Source organism: Monopterus albus, unplaced genomic scaffold, assembly GCF_001952655.1.
Source record: "Monopterus albus unplaced genomic scaffold, M_albus_1.0 scaffold6.1, whole genome shotgun sequence".
Classification (NCBI taxonomy): Eukaryota; Metazoa; Chordata; class Actinopteri; order Synbranchiformes; family Synbranchidae; genus Monopterus; species Monopterus albus.
Window position 1 is genome coordinate 22,237 of NW_018127886.1, and position 16,694 is coordinate 38,930.

The window sequence follows — 16,694 nt, forward strand, 5'->3', positions numbered from 1 at the left end:
CTTAGTCTGACCCGTCACCCAGGACCTGTTTGCCTTGGGAGACCCTACCAGGGGCATATAGCCCCTGACAACATAGCTCCTCGGATCACTCGGGTACTCAAACCCCTCCACCACAATAAGGTGGCGGTTCAAGGAGGGGACACATGAACCCATACAGTAATTTTTTTAAATATGTCTACAATATGCACATTACTGAACAAATATGGTGACCATGGCAGGACACAACAAAAGAAGCTGTTGCTCTCAATGCAAAAGAAAGAAAAAACACCACTTTGTAGCTAAAATGAAAGCAAAAAGCAAGAAAAAAAAGTCCACACACTGTATTAAATCCCCAATAATTTAATTCAATAGCAGCAACATTTCGATCTATACAAGATCTTCATCTGGAATCAAACAGACATCACACTGAAAGACATACAGTGGGTACGGAAAGTATTCAGACCCCCTTACATTTTTCACTCTTTGTTATATTGCAGCCATATGCTAAAATCATTTAAGTTCATTTTTTTCCTCATTAATGTACACACAGCACCCCATATTGACAGAAAAACACAGAATGTTTGACATTTTTGCAGATTTATTAAAAAAGAAAAACTGAAATATCACATGGTCATAAGTATTCAGACCCTTTGCTCAGTATTTAAGCTTAAATGATTTTAGCATGTGGCTGCAATATAACAAAGAGTGAAAAATTTAAGGGGGTCTGAATACTTTCCGTAACCACTGTGTGTATATATATATATATGTTTCTGAGAACGTGAGAATGGAAGGCATCCTGAGTGTGTGAGTGTGTGCAAGACACATGAAAGCCCGCCTGGAGTTTGCTAAAAAACACCTGAAGGACTCCAAGATGGTGAGAAATAAGATTCTCTGGTTTGATGAGACCAAGATAGAACTTTTTGGCCTTAATTCTAAGCGGTATGTGTGGAGAAAACCAGGCACTGCTCATCACCTGTCCAATACAGTCCCAGCAGTGAAGCATGGTGGTGGCAGCATCATGCTATGGGGGTGTTTTTCAGCTGCAGGGACAGGACGACTGGTTGCAATTGAGGGAAGGATGAATGTGGCCAAGTACAGGGATATCCTGGACGAACACCTTCTCCAGAGTGCTCAGGACCTCAGACTGGGCCGAAGGTTCACTTTCCAACAAGACAATGACCCTAAGCACACAGCTAAAATAACGGAGTGGCTTTACAACAACTCTGTGACTGTTCTTGAATGGCCCAGCCAGAGCCCTGACTTAAACCCAATTGAGCATCTCTGGAGAGACCTGAAAATGGCTGTCCACCAACGTTTACCATCCAACCTGACAGAACTGGAGAGGATCTGCAAGGAGGAATGGCAGAGGATCCCCAAATGCAGGTGTGAAAAATTTGTTGCATCATTCCCAAAAAGACTCATGGCTGTATTAGCTCAAAAGGGTGCTTCTACTAAATACTGAGCAAAGGGTCTGAATACTTATGAACATGTGATATTTCAGTTTTTCTTTTTTAATAAATCTGCAAAAATGTCAAATACTGTGTTTTTCTGTCAATATGGGGTGCTGTGTGTACATTGAGGAAAAAAATGAACAAATGATTTTAGCATATGGCTGCAATATAACAAAGAGTAAAAAATGTAAGGGGGTCTGAATACTTTTCGTACCCACTGTATATTTATATGCACCTGCTACGACGCCAGTCAGGTGTTTTCAGTTTGCCTGATTTGAGAATAACCTGCTTCTAAAAGAGATCAGTCAGGACAGAACTAAAATACAGTACACTGTCTGAAAACTCCCCACTAAAGGAGCAAAAGACATCAACATCGGAGGAACAATCAAAAGGACAAATATGGCATGGAAAATAATCACAAAATATCGGGAAGGAATCCTATTTAAAAACTTGTAAATCTATAGTTCAACTAGGACAACGGTTGCCCAAAACATAAGTAGTATACCACATACTGAACATACTACAAAAACGGTTTTAGATCAGAATTAAGACTTTTAGGGTACTTCACGTGTTCAATTCCAATATATCTGTGTAGATAAACCAGGTTTAAACAAGGTGAAATGAACAGCCCCAGGATTCTTTTGATCATTATGCTACTTCTGTGTTCTGAAATACACTATGGAAATTATTGAACATATGGTGACCATGGCAGGACACAACAAAATAAGTTGTAGCTCTCAATGTAAAACAAAAGAAAACATAACTGTGTACCTAAAGGTTGCCAGAGTACCTTGACACTCCAAAATACTACTTGGAAAATGTTTTCTGATGGAACTAAGGTTGAATTGTTTAGGAAGAACATGGAGCTCTACATATGGCATAAAAATATTCTGCATACCAACAGGAAAACACCCCAAAGGTGTTGGCTGGTCATTTTCACATTATTTGGGAGTGTTGGAAATTTGCTACTTACTGGGTGAACGTAGTAACAGAGATAAGGACGATAATGAACCTGGATTGATTTTGATTTTAGGGTTATTTATTTGGGGAATGTGCTTAAAAAATGTGACAGATAATATCAGTGAGTAAAAAAGCAATAACAAGGAAGTGGCTGAGGCAGGAACCACCAACAGTCCCTGATTGGAAAAAAGAAAAATTAGGAAATTAATTATATGGAATGATTGGCCTTCTAAGATAAGCTGCTGAGAAAAATACTTGAAAAACTGCTGGATACTATACCTGAAACAGAAATTAATGGTACAGTATTAGTAATATGAGGGTATGGGTTTAGTGTGCACATGAAAGTGTATGTGTAAAAGAATGTAGGTGTATGTACAGTATATGTATAGAGCGATTGGGTCGCCCCTTTCCCCCCCTCCCTCTCTTTTTCATCCTTGAAAGGATAACATTGTATCACTTAGTTTTTTTTTATTCATTAAGACACTAATTGCAAAAAATTAAAAAATAAAACATCTGTGGAATGTCTCAGACAACAGAATGATTTCAACAGGTGCTTATATAAAAAGTTGGTGTGCGTGGCATCGCTGGTTTAAATCTAGCCAGGGATCTTTGTAATGGGTCCCCCCCTTCAATCTCCACATTCCTCATGTTCCTATCTACACTGTACCATGTTGAAAGCAGTTCTCTGAATAAGTTGGTCATTACGTGAGAGGGAACCAATTGTTGTTTACATGGGGTTGCAAATGCCTAGAAAGTCCTAATACCAACTTTGAACAGGTTCAAAATACCAAGAAAAAACTATTTACTATACAAACGATGTTTCACCAGTGGCCTCTGTCTTACAGGAATTACTTAGCTTCAGAGACTATGAAAGTCACCATCATTATTGGCCCGTGGCATTATTTCTAAATAATTGTGGTGCCCATATTTATTAAGATAAACAACCATACCATCATGAAATTTTTCTAGTCATAATACCAAGTAGTAGGCAGAGGGTGTCATTCCTGTGATTTTTAAACCTTCCTCAACCCTTTGGCACAGACCAAGTTAATTTTATGCACAAGCATTTCCTGAAATTGTTACGCATGTGACATTTCACTTTATTAGAATGTGGGAGATTTACTTTAAAATTTGGTCACGTCGCTAGTTACAAAATAAACCAGAACTAGTGTTCCCTCAGTTCTGTAGCAAAAAAATGCCTTTGCGGCCCTAGTCCAAATATTTATTATTCAGCCCTGGAAAGACTCAACAGCAATTCTTACATTCATAGAATCAGACCAATTGTCATGAAATTTACCAGTACCTTCTTCTGTTACAGGAAAAGAAAAAAAAAAAAAAAAGAACCTTCTTCCCACAGTAATATTTTAAGTTTTGATTCAGCAATTGGATGGAGAATTTCTTCTGTGGAGCAGTAGTTTTGTATGTGGATTGGTGGAAACGGGTGAGAACAGTTAATCAACTACTGAAGTTAAGACAACAGCGACGTCAAACATCACTCCCATCCCGTCACCTGGCAAATGTCTTCAACTCAGGACACAGCTGCCTTGTGCTTCACCAACACCCCATACCAAACATGTCAGAGAGAGGAAAAGGTTGACATGCAGATGTCTGCGTTGAGTATTCCAGATTTGGACTATAAGCGTTTACATCAAACCTTACTCCGCATAAGCTTAATACTGGTCAGTGTTTACATCTCATTAAGGCTCTGACAGAAAAGCATCAACATTTCAATAAACATTGAGCATAAACATCCCTACAATACATTTCAGAGACAAACACCTCAGCCTTGACCTGACAGACAGGACATTACTGTAGGGGTCATAGCCAGATTGCAGAGGACTCAACTGCAAGGTACAAGTTTGAATTAAATAGCAATGATTAAGGTACAAGGACAGGTACAAGAGCCAGTGAAATGTGGTTAGGCTTTTGAGGAGCAGCAGAACCACTGGGAACTCAAAGACTGGATTAATAGTTGTTAAGCATCTGTTTTGTAGCTAGGTGTGGGACAGACCACAAATTCAACAGGAGTTACACTGTGGCTGATGGAACACTGTGCAGAGGCCAAACTACAAAGAAGTGAATGGACACGCAGGTGAATACTGGTTGACAAGGAGTCGAAGCAGGTCTCTCCACAGGGTGAAATCCAAAATGGCAGTTCCAATCTTTCAGTACACTGGAGGCCAGGAGAGACCAAGTATAGTGGATAAGTACAGTAGTAACTTAAAAAAATAAAATAAAGACATCTCTGGTCACAGGCTTTGCTAGATGTAAAAGTGAACAGAAGCACCAAGAACAAGGCAGCTGGCACAGGTAAGAGATTGTACTCCTCCACCATGAGGAAACAAAAGTATGCACAAGCACTAAACACTCTTCAGCTGGCACAAAAAAGGCAGTCCTCTAAGGCCGCATGTAATATATACATGGAGTTCAGTAAAGGTAAGAGGGCTAAACAGAGGGAAGAGGTACAGGCTGCCAGTGTGGATTAATGGTGAGTAAACTGTACAAAAAAAAAAAAAATCAAAAGCAGAGCAAACCTTACAAATCAGGCAAGGGCAATGCAGGCAGGACATCAAACAGGTAGCAATACCTTCCCATTGCCCAAGATGGTTAGAGCCATCAGTCGAGTTGGTGCTGCAGATGGCTGCCATCGGTTCTGTACTGGAAACAAATTCCTTGTGTGTAACATACTTGGCCAATAAAGGTGATTATCCTTATCCAATAGTTCAAGAAACAGGCAGGCAAAGGTCCAAAAACAAGCAGGAAAAACAACATCTGGACAAAACTGCACAGCAACAAGTTCTCAGCAGGCAAGGAAATCAAAAACAGGGCCAGGCCAGGTAACAGGAAGAGGAAGAGGAAGAGGAAATGACTGAACGCCACTGCAGGGCAGCACACAGCAAGCAAAAGAGACTTCAAGAGGAAACAACCAGGAGACCACAAGACAGCACTTTATGCAGCAAGTGTGACAATCTGGAACCCAAATTACACCTGGTGACAGGTTTTATAGGCTAAGTGACACACCACAGGTGAGTTATATCAGCCAGGTGCAGCAGATCAGCCACAATCAGGCACAGCAGCCAGAGAGTGACTCTGAATGCATTGATTAGGATGTTTCTGAGACTCCAGGTACAGACCTGGATGAGCTTACTGACACTGTGACATCTTATATCAGCTTTAGTGAGGACGTGTGCGCCCACTGAAACCTTAGCCACATTCAATGAAATCAAATGTTGGTTTACAGGTAAACTCATGCAGCATCTTCAGACCAGTCAGGAGGTTAACAGAAGTGGGGGCAGGATCCTGTACAGCCAGGCCAGAAACAAGATGGCAAAGGAGATTTGAGTAGCAAAGAGATGCTGCACTGAAAAGCTGACAAATCACCAGCTGCAGGAAACCATCCTTTCACCCTGCAGAGAACCATCTACTGGCTGATGACCTGAATGTGTTTAATGACTTGATAAGTCGCTCCTTATCGGTAAAAGTACAGGTCAAACATCCATCATTATCTATATACCGCTTGTCCTGTAGTGGGTCCTGGGTGGACTGGGGCCAGTCACCGCCAACACTGGGTGAAAGGCGGGTTACACCCTGGGCAGGTTGCCAATCTATCACAAGACTGACACATGCAAACACATAACCATTTACACCTACAGTATGGGCAATGTAGAGTCATTAACCAACCTCACCTGCATATGTTTAGACTGTGGGAGGAAGCTGAAGTACCTGGAGAAAACCCGAGCAGACAAGGGGAGAACATGCAAACTTCACACAGAAAGGCCATATTCTGCTGTGAGGTTCAAACCCAGAGCCTGCTTGCTGTGAGGTGACACCATGAACCACTGGACCACTGTACTGCACAATTAAAACATAAACCATAAAAAACATGCCAAATGTGAAACAATAATGATATCACAAAGATGAAAAGTGTCATGTGTTATATAATGTTTACCCTGCAAGTACGAAGTAATGTCCCTGCCACACCTGCAAATGGATATGCAGGTAATGATGAATGGATGGACACCTGACTCATTCAGTTCTAATAAAATGCTGAGGTTTTCCAAGTATTTTATTATGTTAAACACTAGCAAAAATATTTAAAAATTTCTCTTTACAAAACAGATTACGGTATCAATAGGGTCTTGACCACGTTTTGAGTTTTCTGCATAAATTTGCTTATCTGAAGCATTCATTATCTTTTCCCATTTCAGTGCATGCTTCTCTGTTTTACACAGTCTAAATAGGAAAGTAAACCTTTATCAATAATGATAATCATTTTTAACAAAGTCCCTCCAAAACCAGCACAGTATAAACATCTCAAGAACAGATGTTTCAGTCACTCTGGGGCATACACACAAACCTAACTGGCAAACTGCTTCATACATGAGAGATGAAAAACTACAATATAAACTTACATTTTTAACACAGAATAAACTAAATACCACCAGGTGTGTGTACTGTATTTGGATATGTGATCCAAGATACACTAAGTCAGTTGCAGTGTGTGTGTCTCATTGCCATATTTTACCAGTGTTTACTGTTTAGAGTGTTTACAAAAGTTAAGCCTTCAGCTTCAACTGTAGTTTTCACTAAGTTGGCCACTATTAGGTTGGCACGCATGCACCCACATAGGAGCATACATTGCCACAGGTATGTACGTGCAGAATAGAGATGTGTGGGTTGGTGGTTGTTCATTTATAAGGATAGAAAAGGTACAGTCACTCCCACAATCCAAAAACAGCTGGAGAAACAAGAACTGTCAGTCAGTATAAAACAGTGAGGGGGCTTCACTCTCACTACATGGTGTTTGGCTTTTGTTGTAACACCTGTAACTGTCTGAAGAGGACCCTCAGGGAGAAGAGATTCCTGGACGTCTGCTGAATTTGCTCAAAAAGACATGGTGGACAAGGACTATTTTGTAGAGAGAGAGGTTCTGGATGAGTTACGTCTGAATGAAGTGGCACAAGAAGGGAAATGGATCACTAAACCACCTGTGCGTGAACGGGTAAAAAATTTCTTCAGGTAAGAGAAGAGATGAGATGGCAGAGCTTGGGACGTGTGGCAGGCAAATGAGAGAACACTGTGACACACAATGACACAAACTGAAAGGATACATATGTGTTTGGATGTATTTCTGTATGTGTTAAGTGGCAGGTGGGCCTGTAAAAATGTTTTTGGTTCTGAAGAAGGAGAACTGAAGAAGCTACTCAGGTGACAGGTGAAAACATCTTCCAGAACCTCAATCAAGCCCACCTGCCACCTACAGCACTGTTAGATATACAGTGCCTCTAAAATGTATTCACCCCCCCTGGATGTTTTACCCTTTTACTGATTTTATAAATCACTCATGGTCATTATAATTTGGCTTTTTTGACAAAAAAATTGCAAAAAAATTTCTTTAATGTGAAAGTGAAAACACGTTTCTACAAAGCAATGTCAATTAGATAAAAATATGTAATGGGAAATAACTGACTACATACATATTCATCCCCTTTAAAATGACTGACCTAATTCAACAGAGGTCCAGCCAACTGGCGCTAGTAGCCTCACAATTAGTGAAATGGGGATCACCAGAGTGCAGTGAATGTGTTTCAAGTGATTGCAGTATAAAGACACCTGTGTCTGGAAGGTCCAGTCACTGGTTAATCAGTATTCCTGGCTACATTACACCATGAAGACAAGAGAACACTCCAAGCAACTCAGAGAAAAGGTTATTGAAAAGTACAAGTCTGGGGATGGATACAAAAACATTTCCAAGGTACTGAACGCCCCATGGAGTTCAGTTAAATCCATCATCAAGAAATGGAAGGAATATGGCACATGTTTAAATCTGCCTAGATCAGGCTGTTCTCACATACTGAGTGATGCAATGTGAGTGTGCGAGAAGGAGGCTAGTGAGAGAGGCCACCAAGACATCTATGACTACTCTGAAGGAGTTACAAGCTTCAGTAGCTGAGATGGGGGAGATGCATACAACATACAACGACTGTCGTCTGGGTTCTTCACCAGTCCAAGCTTTATGAGAGAGTGGCAAAGAGAAGCCACTGTTGAAAAAAACTCATATTAAATCTCGACTAGAGGTCGGCAAAAGGCATGTGGGAAACCCCATGGTCAGGTGGAAGAAAGTTCTTTGGTCTGATGAGACCAAAATGATGCTTTTTGGTCAGACAAGACGTTATGTTTGACGCCAAACACTGCACATCACCACAAACACGCCATCCCCATTGTGAAGCACGGTGGTAGCAGCATCATGGTATGGGGATGGGCGTCAGCAGCCGGCCTTGGAAGGCTTGTAAAGGTAGAGGGTAAATGAATGCAGCAAAATCTAGGAAAATCCTGGAGGACGATCTTATTAAGTTTGCAAGAGAACTACTGTTTGGGAGAAGATTTGTTTTCCAGCAAGACAATGGCCTGAAGCATACAGCGAAAGCTATACAAAAATGCTTTAAAGAAAACAAGGTGAGTGTTCTGGAGCGGCCAGGTCAAAGCCCAGACCTCAAGGGCTGCTCATGCCCGGTCCCCACGCAACCCGGCAGAGCTTAAGCGGTTTTGCAAAGAATGGAGTAAATTTGCAGTGTCCAGATGTGCAAGCCTAACAGAGACCTATCCACACAGGCCCAGTGCTGTGACTGCAGCCATCGGTGCATTTACTAAATATTGACTTGATGTGGCAGAATATTTATGCACTCACTTATTTCACATTACATATTTTTATTTAATTGACAATTCTTTTTAGAAACCCATTTTCACTTTGACATTAAAGAGGCTTTTTGTAATATTTTTTTGCCAAAAAAGCCAAATTATATTGACCATGACTGATTTATAAAATCAATAATAGGGGAAAACATCCCAGTGGGTGAACACTTTTTACAGGCAATGTGCTATGACCTGGATGACTGAGAATCTACATGCTTTATGTGTGCGTGTAGATTCTCAGTCATGGCTTTGAATATTTTTTCTATGACTTTGCATGTAGAAACACACTCCTGGCTTTTGTCCAAATTCACAGTAGCTAACGCAAATCTTGAATAAACTGTGTAGAAATCGAATCCAAGCCTACAAGCTTTTTAAAATAGTTTTTAGCTCTTTGGCAATAGAATTGTTGTATATTGCAAATTACTTCCTCTTTCCAGCATCATTAAAAAGCTCAGTTTTAAAGCCCTTCCTTAAAAAGAGAAACCTGGGTGCTTCAAATTTATGTATCTACAGGCCTTTCTCAAATCTCCCCTTCATAAGTACAATTATTCTAAAAGTAGTTTTAATCAAATCAATAACTTCCTGCAAATAAATGACATCCTTGACAAATTTCAATCTGGCTTCTGCACTCAAACTGCTTTTGTAAAGATTATAAATGATATTTGCCTGAAGAATAATTTGGGGAGTATCAGTATTTAAGGATGGGACAGAATTGTAAAATGAAGTACTGTCTCCCCTCAAAGATCGATTCTTGGGTGGGCCCCTTCTATTCAATTTTTTTTAGTTCTCTAAGACTACAGGGTTGCTTATCATAGCTACAATATGCAGATTACACCCAGATGTAGTGTTCTTACCAGAAGACTATGGACCTAGCAGTCTTGTTGTGTCTATGCCTTGAGAAAGTGAACAACTGGATGCAAAAAAAACTTTGTTCAACTACATAAAGGCCGAAATCATTTTTGGCAATAAACAAGGAAGGCCAGCATTCGGTGATTATCTTGAGTCTGGTGCACTAAAGTCTAATAACTATATGTTAAGAATCTTGGTGTAATTATTGATGAGGATTTAAAATTTAATGCCTACATCAAAGCTGTTATAAAATTATCATTCTGGCATCTTAAAAGCATAGCTAAAATGAGAACAAGCAGGCTTTAGAAAAGCTCATTCATATTTTTATTTTGGCTAGACTACTGTAATGCCCTCCTGACTGGCCTCCCCAATGAGACCTTTAGATATATATACAACTCATACAAAATGCTGCTGTTAAAATACAGGGTTCCAGTTAAATAATGTTAATTAATTTAAGGCCCTGCCTATAGTCTGCAAGGTTCTCAATAGTGTGGGGCCAAAGTACAGTATATCAATGATATGTTTGCTGAGTGCAAGCCTGGTAGGTGTCTCAGATCTGCAGGGACTGGTCAGCTAACGGTGCCCAGCCAAACACGATGAAAGTGCTTTTAATTATGATGCTGCCCACAGCTGGAGCCAGCAGTTAGATTTGTCCCAGTTACTGTATTTTAAAGGCTAATCTACATACTGTTCTTTTTTCCAAAGGATTAAATTGTCTCTTTTGTTAAACATGTCTATACTTTACTTTAATTCTTCAGTTCTTTTAATTTTTATTTTATATGTGTAGGTTTTGTGTAAAGCACTTTGAATTGCCTTTGTGTATGAAACTGTGCTATACAAATAAGCTTGCCTTGCCTCCCCAATTCAACACTGAATAATTTGAATGTGAATTTGTGTATGTATGTGGCTTCAGTATTCCATACTCAGTAGAATGAATGGTATGATTTTCTGGGATGGCTGTTACAGGTGTTCGGTGCCCAGGCTGAAGCGCATAGTGGGGAGCTGGGTGCCTATTCTAGGCTGGCTGCCTCAGTACTCACTCAGAGAAAATGCATTTGGGGACCTGTTCTCTGGATTAAGTGTGGCCAGCTTGCATCTACCACAAGGTTTGCATGGTGTAATTTGACTTTTTGGGAAATGCACTTAATCTCATTGTTGCTGGGAGTTGGGTGAGAAAACCGGGGACGCTCTCATTTCTGTATTGACTGGTCTAGGAGTTTCTGGCTGCTTCTAGTCTGATAAACTAAGCTCATTGTCTCCATGCTGTAGCTTCACATTTAATGGACAAACATGAGAGTGGTTTCAATTCTTTTATCTCACTCAACAAAAATAATAACTGTCATTCCAAAACTGTCAAAATTATTTCATAATATAAACATATTAAACATCCACAGAGTGTTAACTTTAGACTGAATTATGTGTTATTTATTCCATCAAATTTGCACTAGATAAAAGACAACACTTTTATTTTATTTGTTTTACCAGGCATGGCATATGCTCCTCTGGCTGCATTACCTGCTGTGTATGGTCTATATACCTCCTTCTTCCCAGTGCTGATCTACACTATCTTCTGTACTTCCAGACACATCTCCATAGGTGAGTACAGTAAGTGTGTGTAGGTGACTGTGGTTGAAAAAGAAAGAAAAACACAATATCATCATTGTAAATCAGATCCTTGTTTGTGTCTGTGTGCATCAATGTATGTGTCTACATGCTCATATTTTACATGTCCAGGTACGTTTTCTGTGGTCAGCATGATGGTTGGAAGTGTGACAGTAAGGCTAGCACCAGACCAGAACTTTCTTGTAAATGGCACTAATGGAACAACTGTGAACAGCGCTGCACGGGATTCTGCCAGAGTACAGATAGCATGTTCCCTCGCACTCTTGACAGGAATCTTTCAGGTGCGTCTCTGTTTGTGGGTATGTTTTGACCAAACTGCGTAACCATTTTAAATCATATTTCCCTAACATTTTTCTCTCTTTTCCATCCTAAGATCCTGCTGGGTATTGTGAGATTTGGATTTGTTGTGACCTATCTGTCTCAGCCACTGATTCGTGCTTACACCACTGCATCAGCATGTCAAGTAGCCAGCAGCCAGCTAAAGTACCTGTTTGGAGTCTCAATCGCTCGATACAGTGGCCCCCTCTCCCTCATTTATGTGAGTTTGTCATGCCTCAGACAATTCACATATGGATACAGACAAGACACTAAATTATTGACTTGAAATGTTTAGGCAAAATTATAACACACAACATAAAATACTCAAAAGTACATATTTGGAATAAGACTTTTACACCTTGATAAGCATTTTAATGATACTTGAACTTGAGTATCATTAAAGCTACAGTTTGTCAAATGTACTTGCTGTTACAGTACATCAATACCGTTCCTGTGTCTGTCTGTTACTGTAAATATGCATCTACAGCCAGCAGCTGGTTAGCTTAGCTTAGCATAAAGAATGGAAAGGTAGCAAAACCTACCTACCAGCACCTGTAAAACTCACTAATGAACACATATACTGTTTGTTTAGTCTGTGAAATGAGTTTGCATGTTCTTCCTGTACTTGTGTGGGTTCTCTCCGGGTTCCAGCTTCCTCCCACAGTCCAAAGACATGTAGCTTAAGTTGACAACTCAAAATTTCCCCTAGGAGTGAGTGTGGGTGTGTGGTAGTTTGTTTCTAATGCTTGTTTAATCTGTAAAATTATTATTCCTCATTTACTTACTTGCTAAAGGCCCAGCACACTCACATGTGTAAGTTTTCATTTACTCTTGTTAGAATACGCTCGACACAAATGTGAACGAGCGGAGAAATTAGTAGACCCAGGCGGCTGGCTTCGGTGCAAGTGGTGATTTTATTTACAGTAACGTAGTGCAATCATATATACAAGGTGAAGGAGTGAATACAACCGGGTGTCGACCAGCAGTGGTAGTAGTTATAGTCCGTGGTGGGATGATGGGCCGGGCTGCAGGGGAGGAATCACTCCTGAGCTGGTCGTGAGTAGATCCGGTAGAACTGAGGAGGTAATGGGTGAGTTCAGTAAAAGGGGAGACTGTGCATCGACCTGTGATGGTGGCTGGTGGAGCTGAGGCTGCCAGGATCCAGAGGAGAGGTCCAAAACAAAATACTGAGAGACGTTAGAATATACAGCATACGAGAAACAACGAGAAATAAGCAACGTATTAATCAAGGAAGGCTGATGACAGAGAAAGAACTAGCAAGGGAGTGAAGGGTGAGCTGAGTTTAAATAAGGAGTGAGACAAAGAGGCGCAGCTGATGGGTGTCAGGAAATCAGGGCAGGTGTGTCTAATCAAGAGAATCAGTGTGAGGGAGCAGACTAGGGCGAGAAAGAGAGAAGAGAGGAAGGTGCAGCCGGGCAAACCTGACAACTCTGGCTGATTAGATCTCTGCCTATGTTGTAATCAGGAGGAACTACGCAGGGAATTATGTGAGATAGCCATGCTATGTAGTATATACTGTATGTAAAACAGGTGCACCATATTGTCAGTCAATACTTTCTACATGATACTGTATGTGTATTAACCATATTTCCAACTTTCTCCTTCTGTTTTTTCCTTCTGTTTTCCTCACAGACTGTGGTGGATGTTTGCCGAATGCTGCCTAAAACTAGGGTGGTAGAGCTGGTGGTGGTCCTGATCGCACTTGCTGTTCTCATTGGGACCAAAAGTATCAATAACCACTTCAAAGACAAGATGATTGTGCCCATCCCTATCGAACTCATACTTGTAAGTCTTCCATTTGGTGTTTCCTCTGTCTTCTCTTTTCCAGTTGTACAAGAGCTGTGCATATTTAGCAGTCCAACAGGGGCCTTCACCACAGTAATCATACTGGACTCTGTGACTGTTGACCTTGTGTACCTTTGCCAAAAGAGGGTTGCAGGTGCTCAGAGCAATAATACAGTGTATCCAAGAACTGACATTCCTTTTGCATTTCTTTTTTTCACCAGGTCATATTAGCAACAGTCATCACCCATTACGCTGGACTTATTGATAAATACGGCGTTACTGTGGTTGGAGCAATTCCCTCTGGGTAAGTTAGGCTGTGGGGAAGGCTGTGGTTGTGGGAAATGTCAGAGGTGAACAGAGTTTCCCAAGATAAAACAGGAATGCTTATTTAAATAGAAAATCGTAATAGCGATTGAGTAATAATAATGTAATATTTACAAAAGCTACTGAGAGCCTTCTTGTGTCTGATTTTAATGTAATATTGTGGTTTGGTCATTTTTGGTAAAAACAAAATGGGATGTTTTTCCATATGATTGTAAAGGTTCGTGTGTTTGGCAGCTGCAGCACATGTGAGCTGTTTCCATAAAATGTAAAACAATAATAACAGAGTGCAGCCTGTAAGTGGAAGACCAGAAATCAGCAAAAGGTCAAATGTGCTGCTGAAGTTTTTTAAGAACTTAAGGAAAAATGTGAGTTGCCTTAATGTCCAGAACTGTTAGTAGAGCTGCTTGTGTCAGGACTCTGCACTGTACAAGGTACCAGATAAAACATGGAACCATTCATCTTTTTCTCCTGCTCCAGCTTCAGGGCCCCTGTCATTCCAGATGCCTCTTACTTCCCATCCATTGCGGGTGATGCTTTTTCTCTGGCTATAGTGAGCTACACCATTAACATTGCACTGGCCAAAACATTTGCCCTCAAGCATGGCTACAAGGTGGACAATAACCAGGTAAGGCATCAACACTTGCCCACACTATGCTACTAAAAAATAAAAAAATAGCTCTGATCCTGTTTGACTCACTGCTAACAGGACCTGCCAACTCTGGAGTAATGTTAGACTCTACTCTCTGCTCATTACACTTGATCATTATGGCAGTGTATTGCTGCCATCATGAGGGCAAAACATACTCTGTAGCTTGTTATAACAAGAAAGCATCTTGTTTTACCAACAAAATATTATCATTTTAAAACAAAGAATTTTGTTAACATGAGAAAATGTAATTTTATTATAACAAGAAAATGAAGAAACTTTCCACACAATGACGAATTAATTTAAATTAATTATAAAAGAAAGGCTGAAATTTCTCAAATTCCAAATATTGGATTTCAAATTAAGTTAAGTTTTAACTGCTTTAGCAGTTATTTTCTAGAAATTGTGTGTTTTTTTTTTGTTTTTTTTTTTATTAAAGTCTGTTCAGTAGCCTACTTTCAAGTTTAATCACGAGTCATGAGTTCACAATCTTAATGTGCAAGTAGGACATAGGCTATACACATCCCTTCCCACATCAGTCCTCCTTCTGTCAGAAACGTCCTCCCTGTTAACAGGAACAGTATCTTGTTAAAATGAAAAAACTTTCCTGTTTTAAAATATACAGAATAAATATTTTTCACTCATTTACCCAACATAAAGCGACTTGTAGTTGCACCCTTTTCCAAGGTTATCTTCAACACAGTGGTGTTCAGCCAGGGGCTTGTGAATCATGTGACAAAGGCTATCCATGATTCTATTCACAGTTGAATAGCATTTCAAATTCATTTGATTACTTGATATGCATTGGTATAAACTGGACCGAAAATATAACTGAAAAGTATCACACTCTTCATCATTGACATTTTATCTTTAGCTTATTCTTTCTGTTCGTACATTGAAATGCACTGTTATCCATTTTCTAGTACATCATATCACTTTATAAAAATTATTTATGTTCCTCTGATAAAGGATGCATAGCCTACAAAGGAAAAACCTCCAATAACCTCTCTTCACAGTTCAGTATTTCACATGCATACATTAACATGGAGAAGCTTTTTGTTTTCAATCTCTTCTATCTCTGGCACAGAGACTTCACACACACACACACACACACAAAGGCGTGTGACTGGGGTCATTCTGCTCTGGTAGTGAGTACTCACAACGTCTAAGAGCTGGCCTGCTAAATCATTAATACCAACAACCTTTAATGCAGTAACATCAATAGCATTGGTCTAAATGTAGATGCACATTTCTTTAAACTGAGATGCTGTATCTCATCTTGCTGTTTCTTTTTTTGTCCAGGAGATGATTGCAGTGGGTCTTAGTAACGGCATTGGCAGCTTTTTTTTTTGTTTCAATGTGTCCTCCTCCCTGGCCCGCAGCCTTGTCCAGGACTCCACAGGGTGCAAAACACAAGTAAATACACACATACAGTAGAATATTTGCACAAATACCACTGATTAAATCTAATTAGCGTATCCAGCTTGAGACCTTTCATTTACAATATGCATGTATCTCTCTCTCTGTGTTTTAACAGGTTACAGGAGTAGTTTCATCCATTGTTATGATGATTGTGATTTTGAAAATAGGTTCTCTTTTTCAAGAGCTCCCCGTGGTAACACTGCCCTTCTTATAGCATTTCTTTATAATGATCATTTTCTCTCCTGGCAGACAGTTTAATAACCAGTTATGTTGTGTGTTTTCCTCAGGCGGTCTTAGCTGCAATAGTATTGGTGAACTTAACATTATTGTTCATGCAGTTCACTGATGTCTATACACTGTGGAAGACCAATAAGATTGATATGGTATGACCACATTCTTTGTATGAGTCATTTAACTCATTTAACTAATGGAAACTAACATCACTGTTGATTCCACTGACTGTCAGTGTTTATATTGTCTTCCAGGTGGTGTGGCTGGTGACATTCGCATGTACCATCCTGCTCAACCTGGACATTGGCCTGGCTGCTGCCGTTGGCTTTTCCTTGTTTGTTTACATCATCAGATCACAACTGTAATTACACACCACTAATTTTAAAGTATTG

General features: G+C 40.0%; 1 protein-coding gene across 1 annotated transcript; it reads left to right on the plus strand.

The window, feature by feature from the left end:
• The first annotated feature begins 7,284 nt into the window (after positions 1-7,284).
• LOC109971023 (solute carrier family 26 member 6-like) lies at positions 7,285-16,667 on the plus strand. The gene is made up of 12 exons (XM_020619028.1): positions 7,285-7,409; positions 10,899-11,038; positions 11,418-11,528; positions 11,667-11,836; positions 11,929-12,093; positions 13,527-13,679; positions 13,901-13,983; positions 14,481-14,628; positions 15,952-16,065; positions 16,187-16,264; positions 16,359-16,454; positions 16,557-16,667. Exons 1-12 carry the CDS (start codon positions 7,285-7,287, stop codon positions 16,665-16,667), a joined length of 1,494 nt encoding a protein of 497 aa, XP_020474684.1.
• The last annotated feature ends 27 nt before the right edge of the window (positions 16,668-16,694 follow it).

What these genes read in the sequence shown, in the direction of transcription:
- LOC109971023 (XM_020619028.1), top strand. Translation starts at nt 7,285, where the DNA reads ATGGTGGACAAGGACTATTTTGTAGAGAGAGAGGTTCTGGATGAGTTA. An exon ending in TTCCAGACACATCTCCATAG is followed by an intron (nt 11,529 to 11,666) that starts GTGAGTACAGTA and finishes TTACATGTCCAG; the next exon opens with GTACGTTTTCTGTGGTCAGC. An exon ending in GCCCCCTCTCCCTCATTTAT is followed by an intron (nt 12,094 to 13,526) that starts GTGAGTTTGTCA and finishes TTTTCCTCACAG; the next exon opens with ACTGTGGTGGATGTTTGCCG.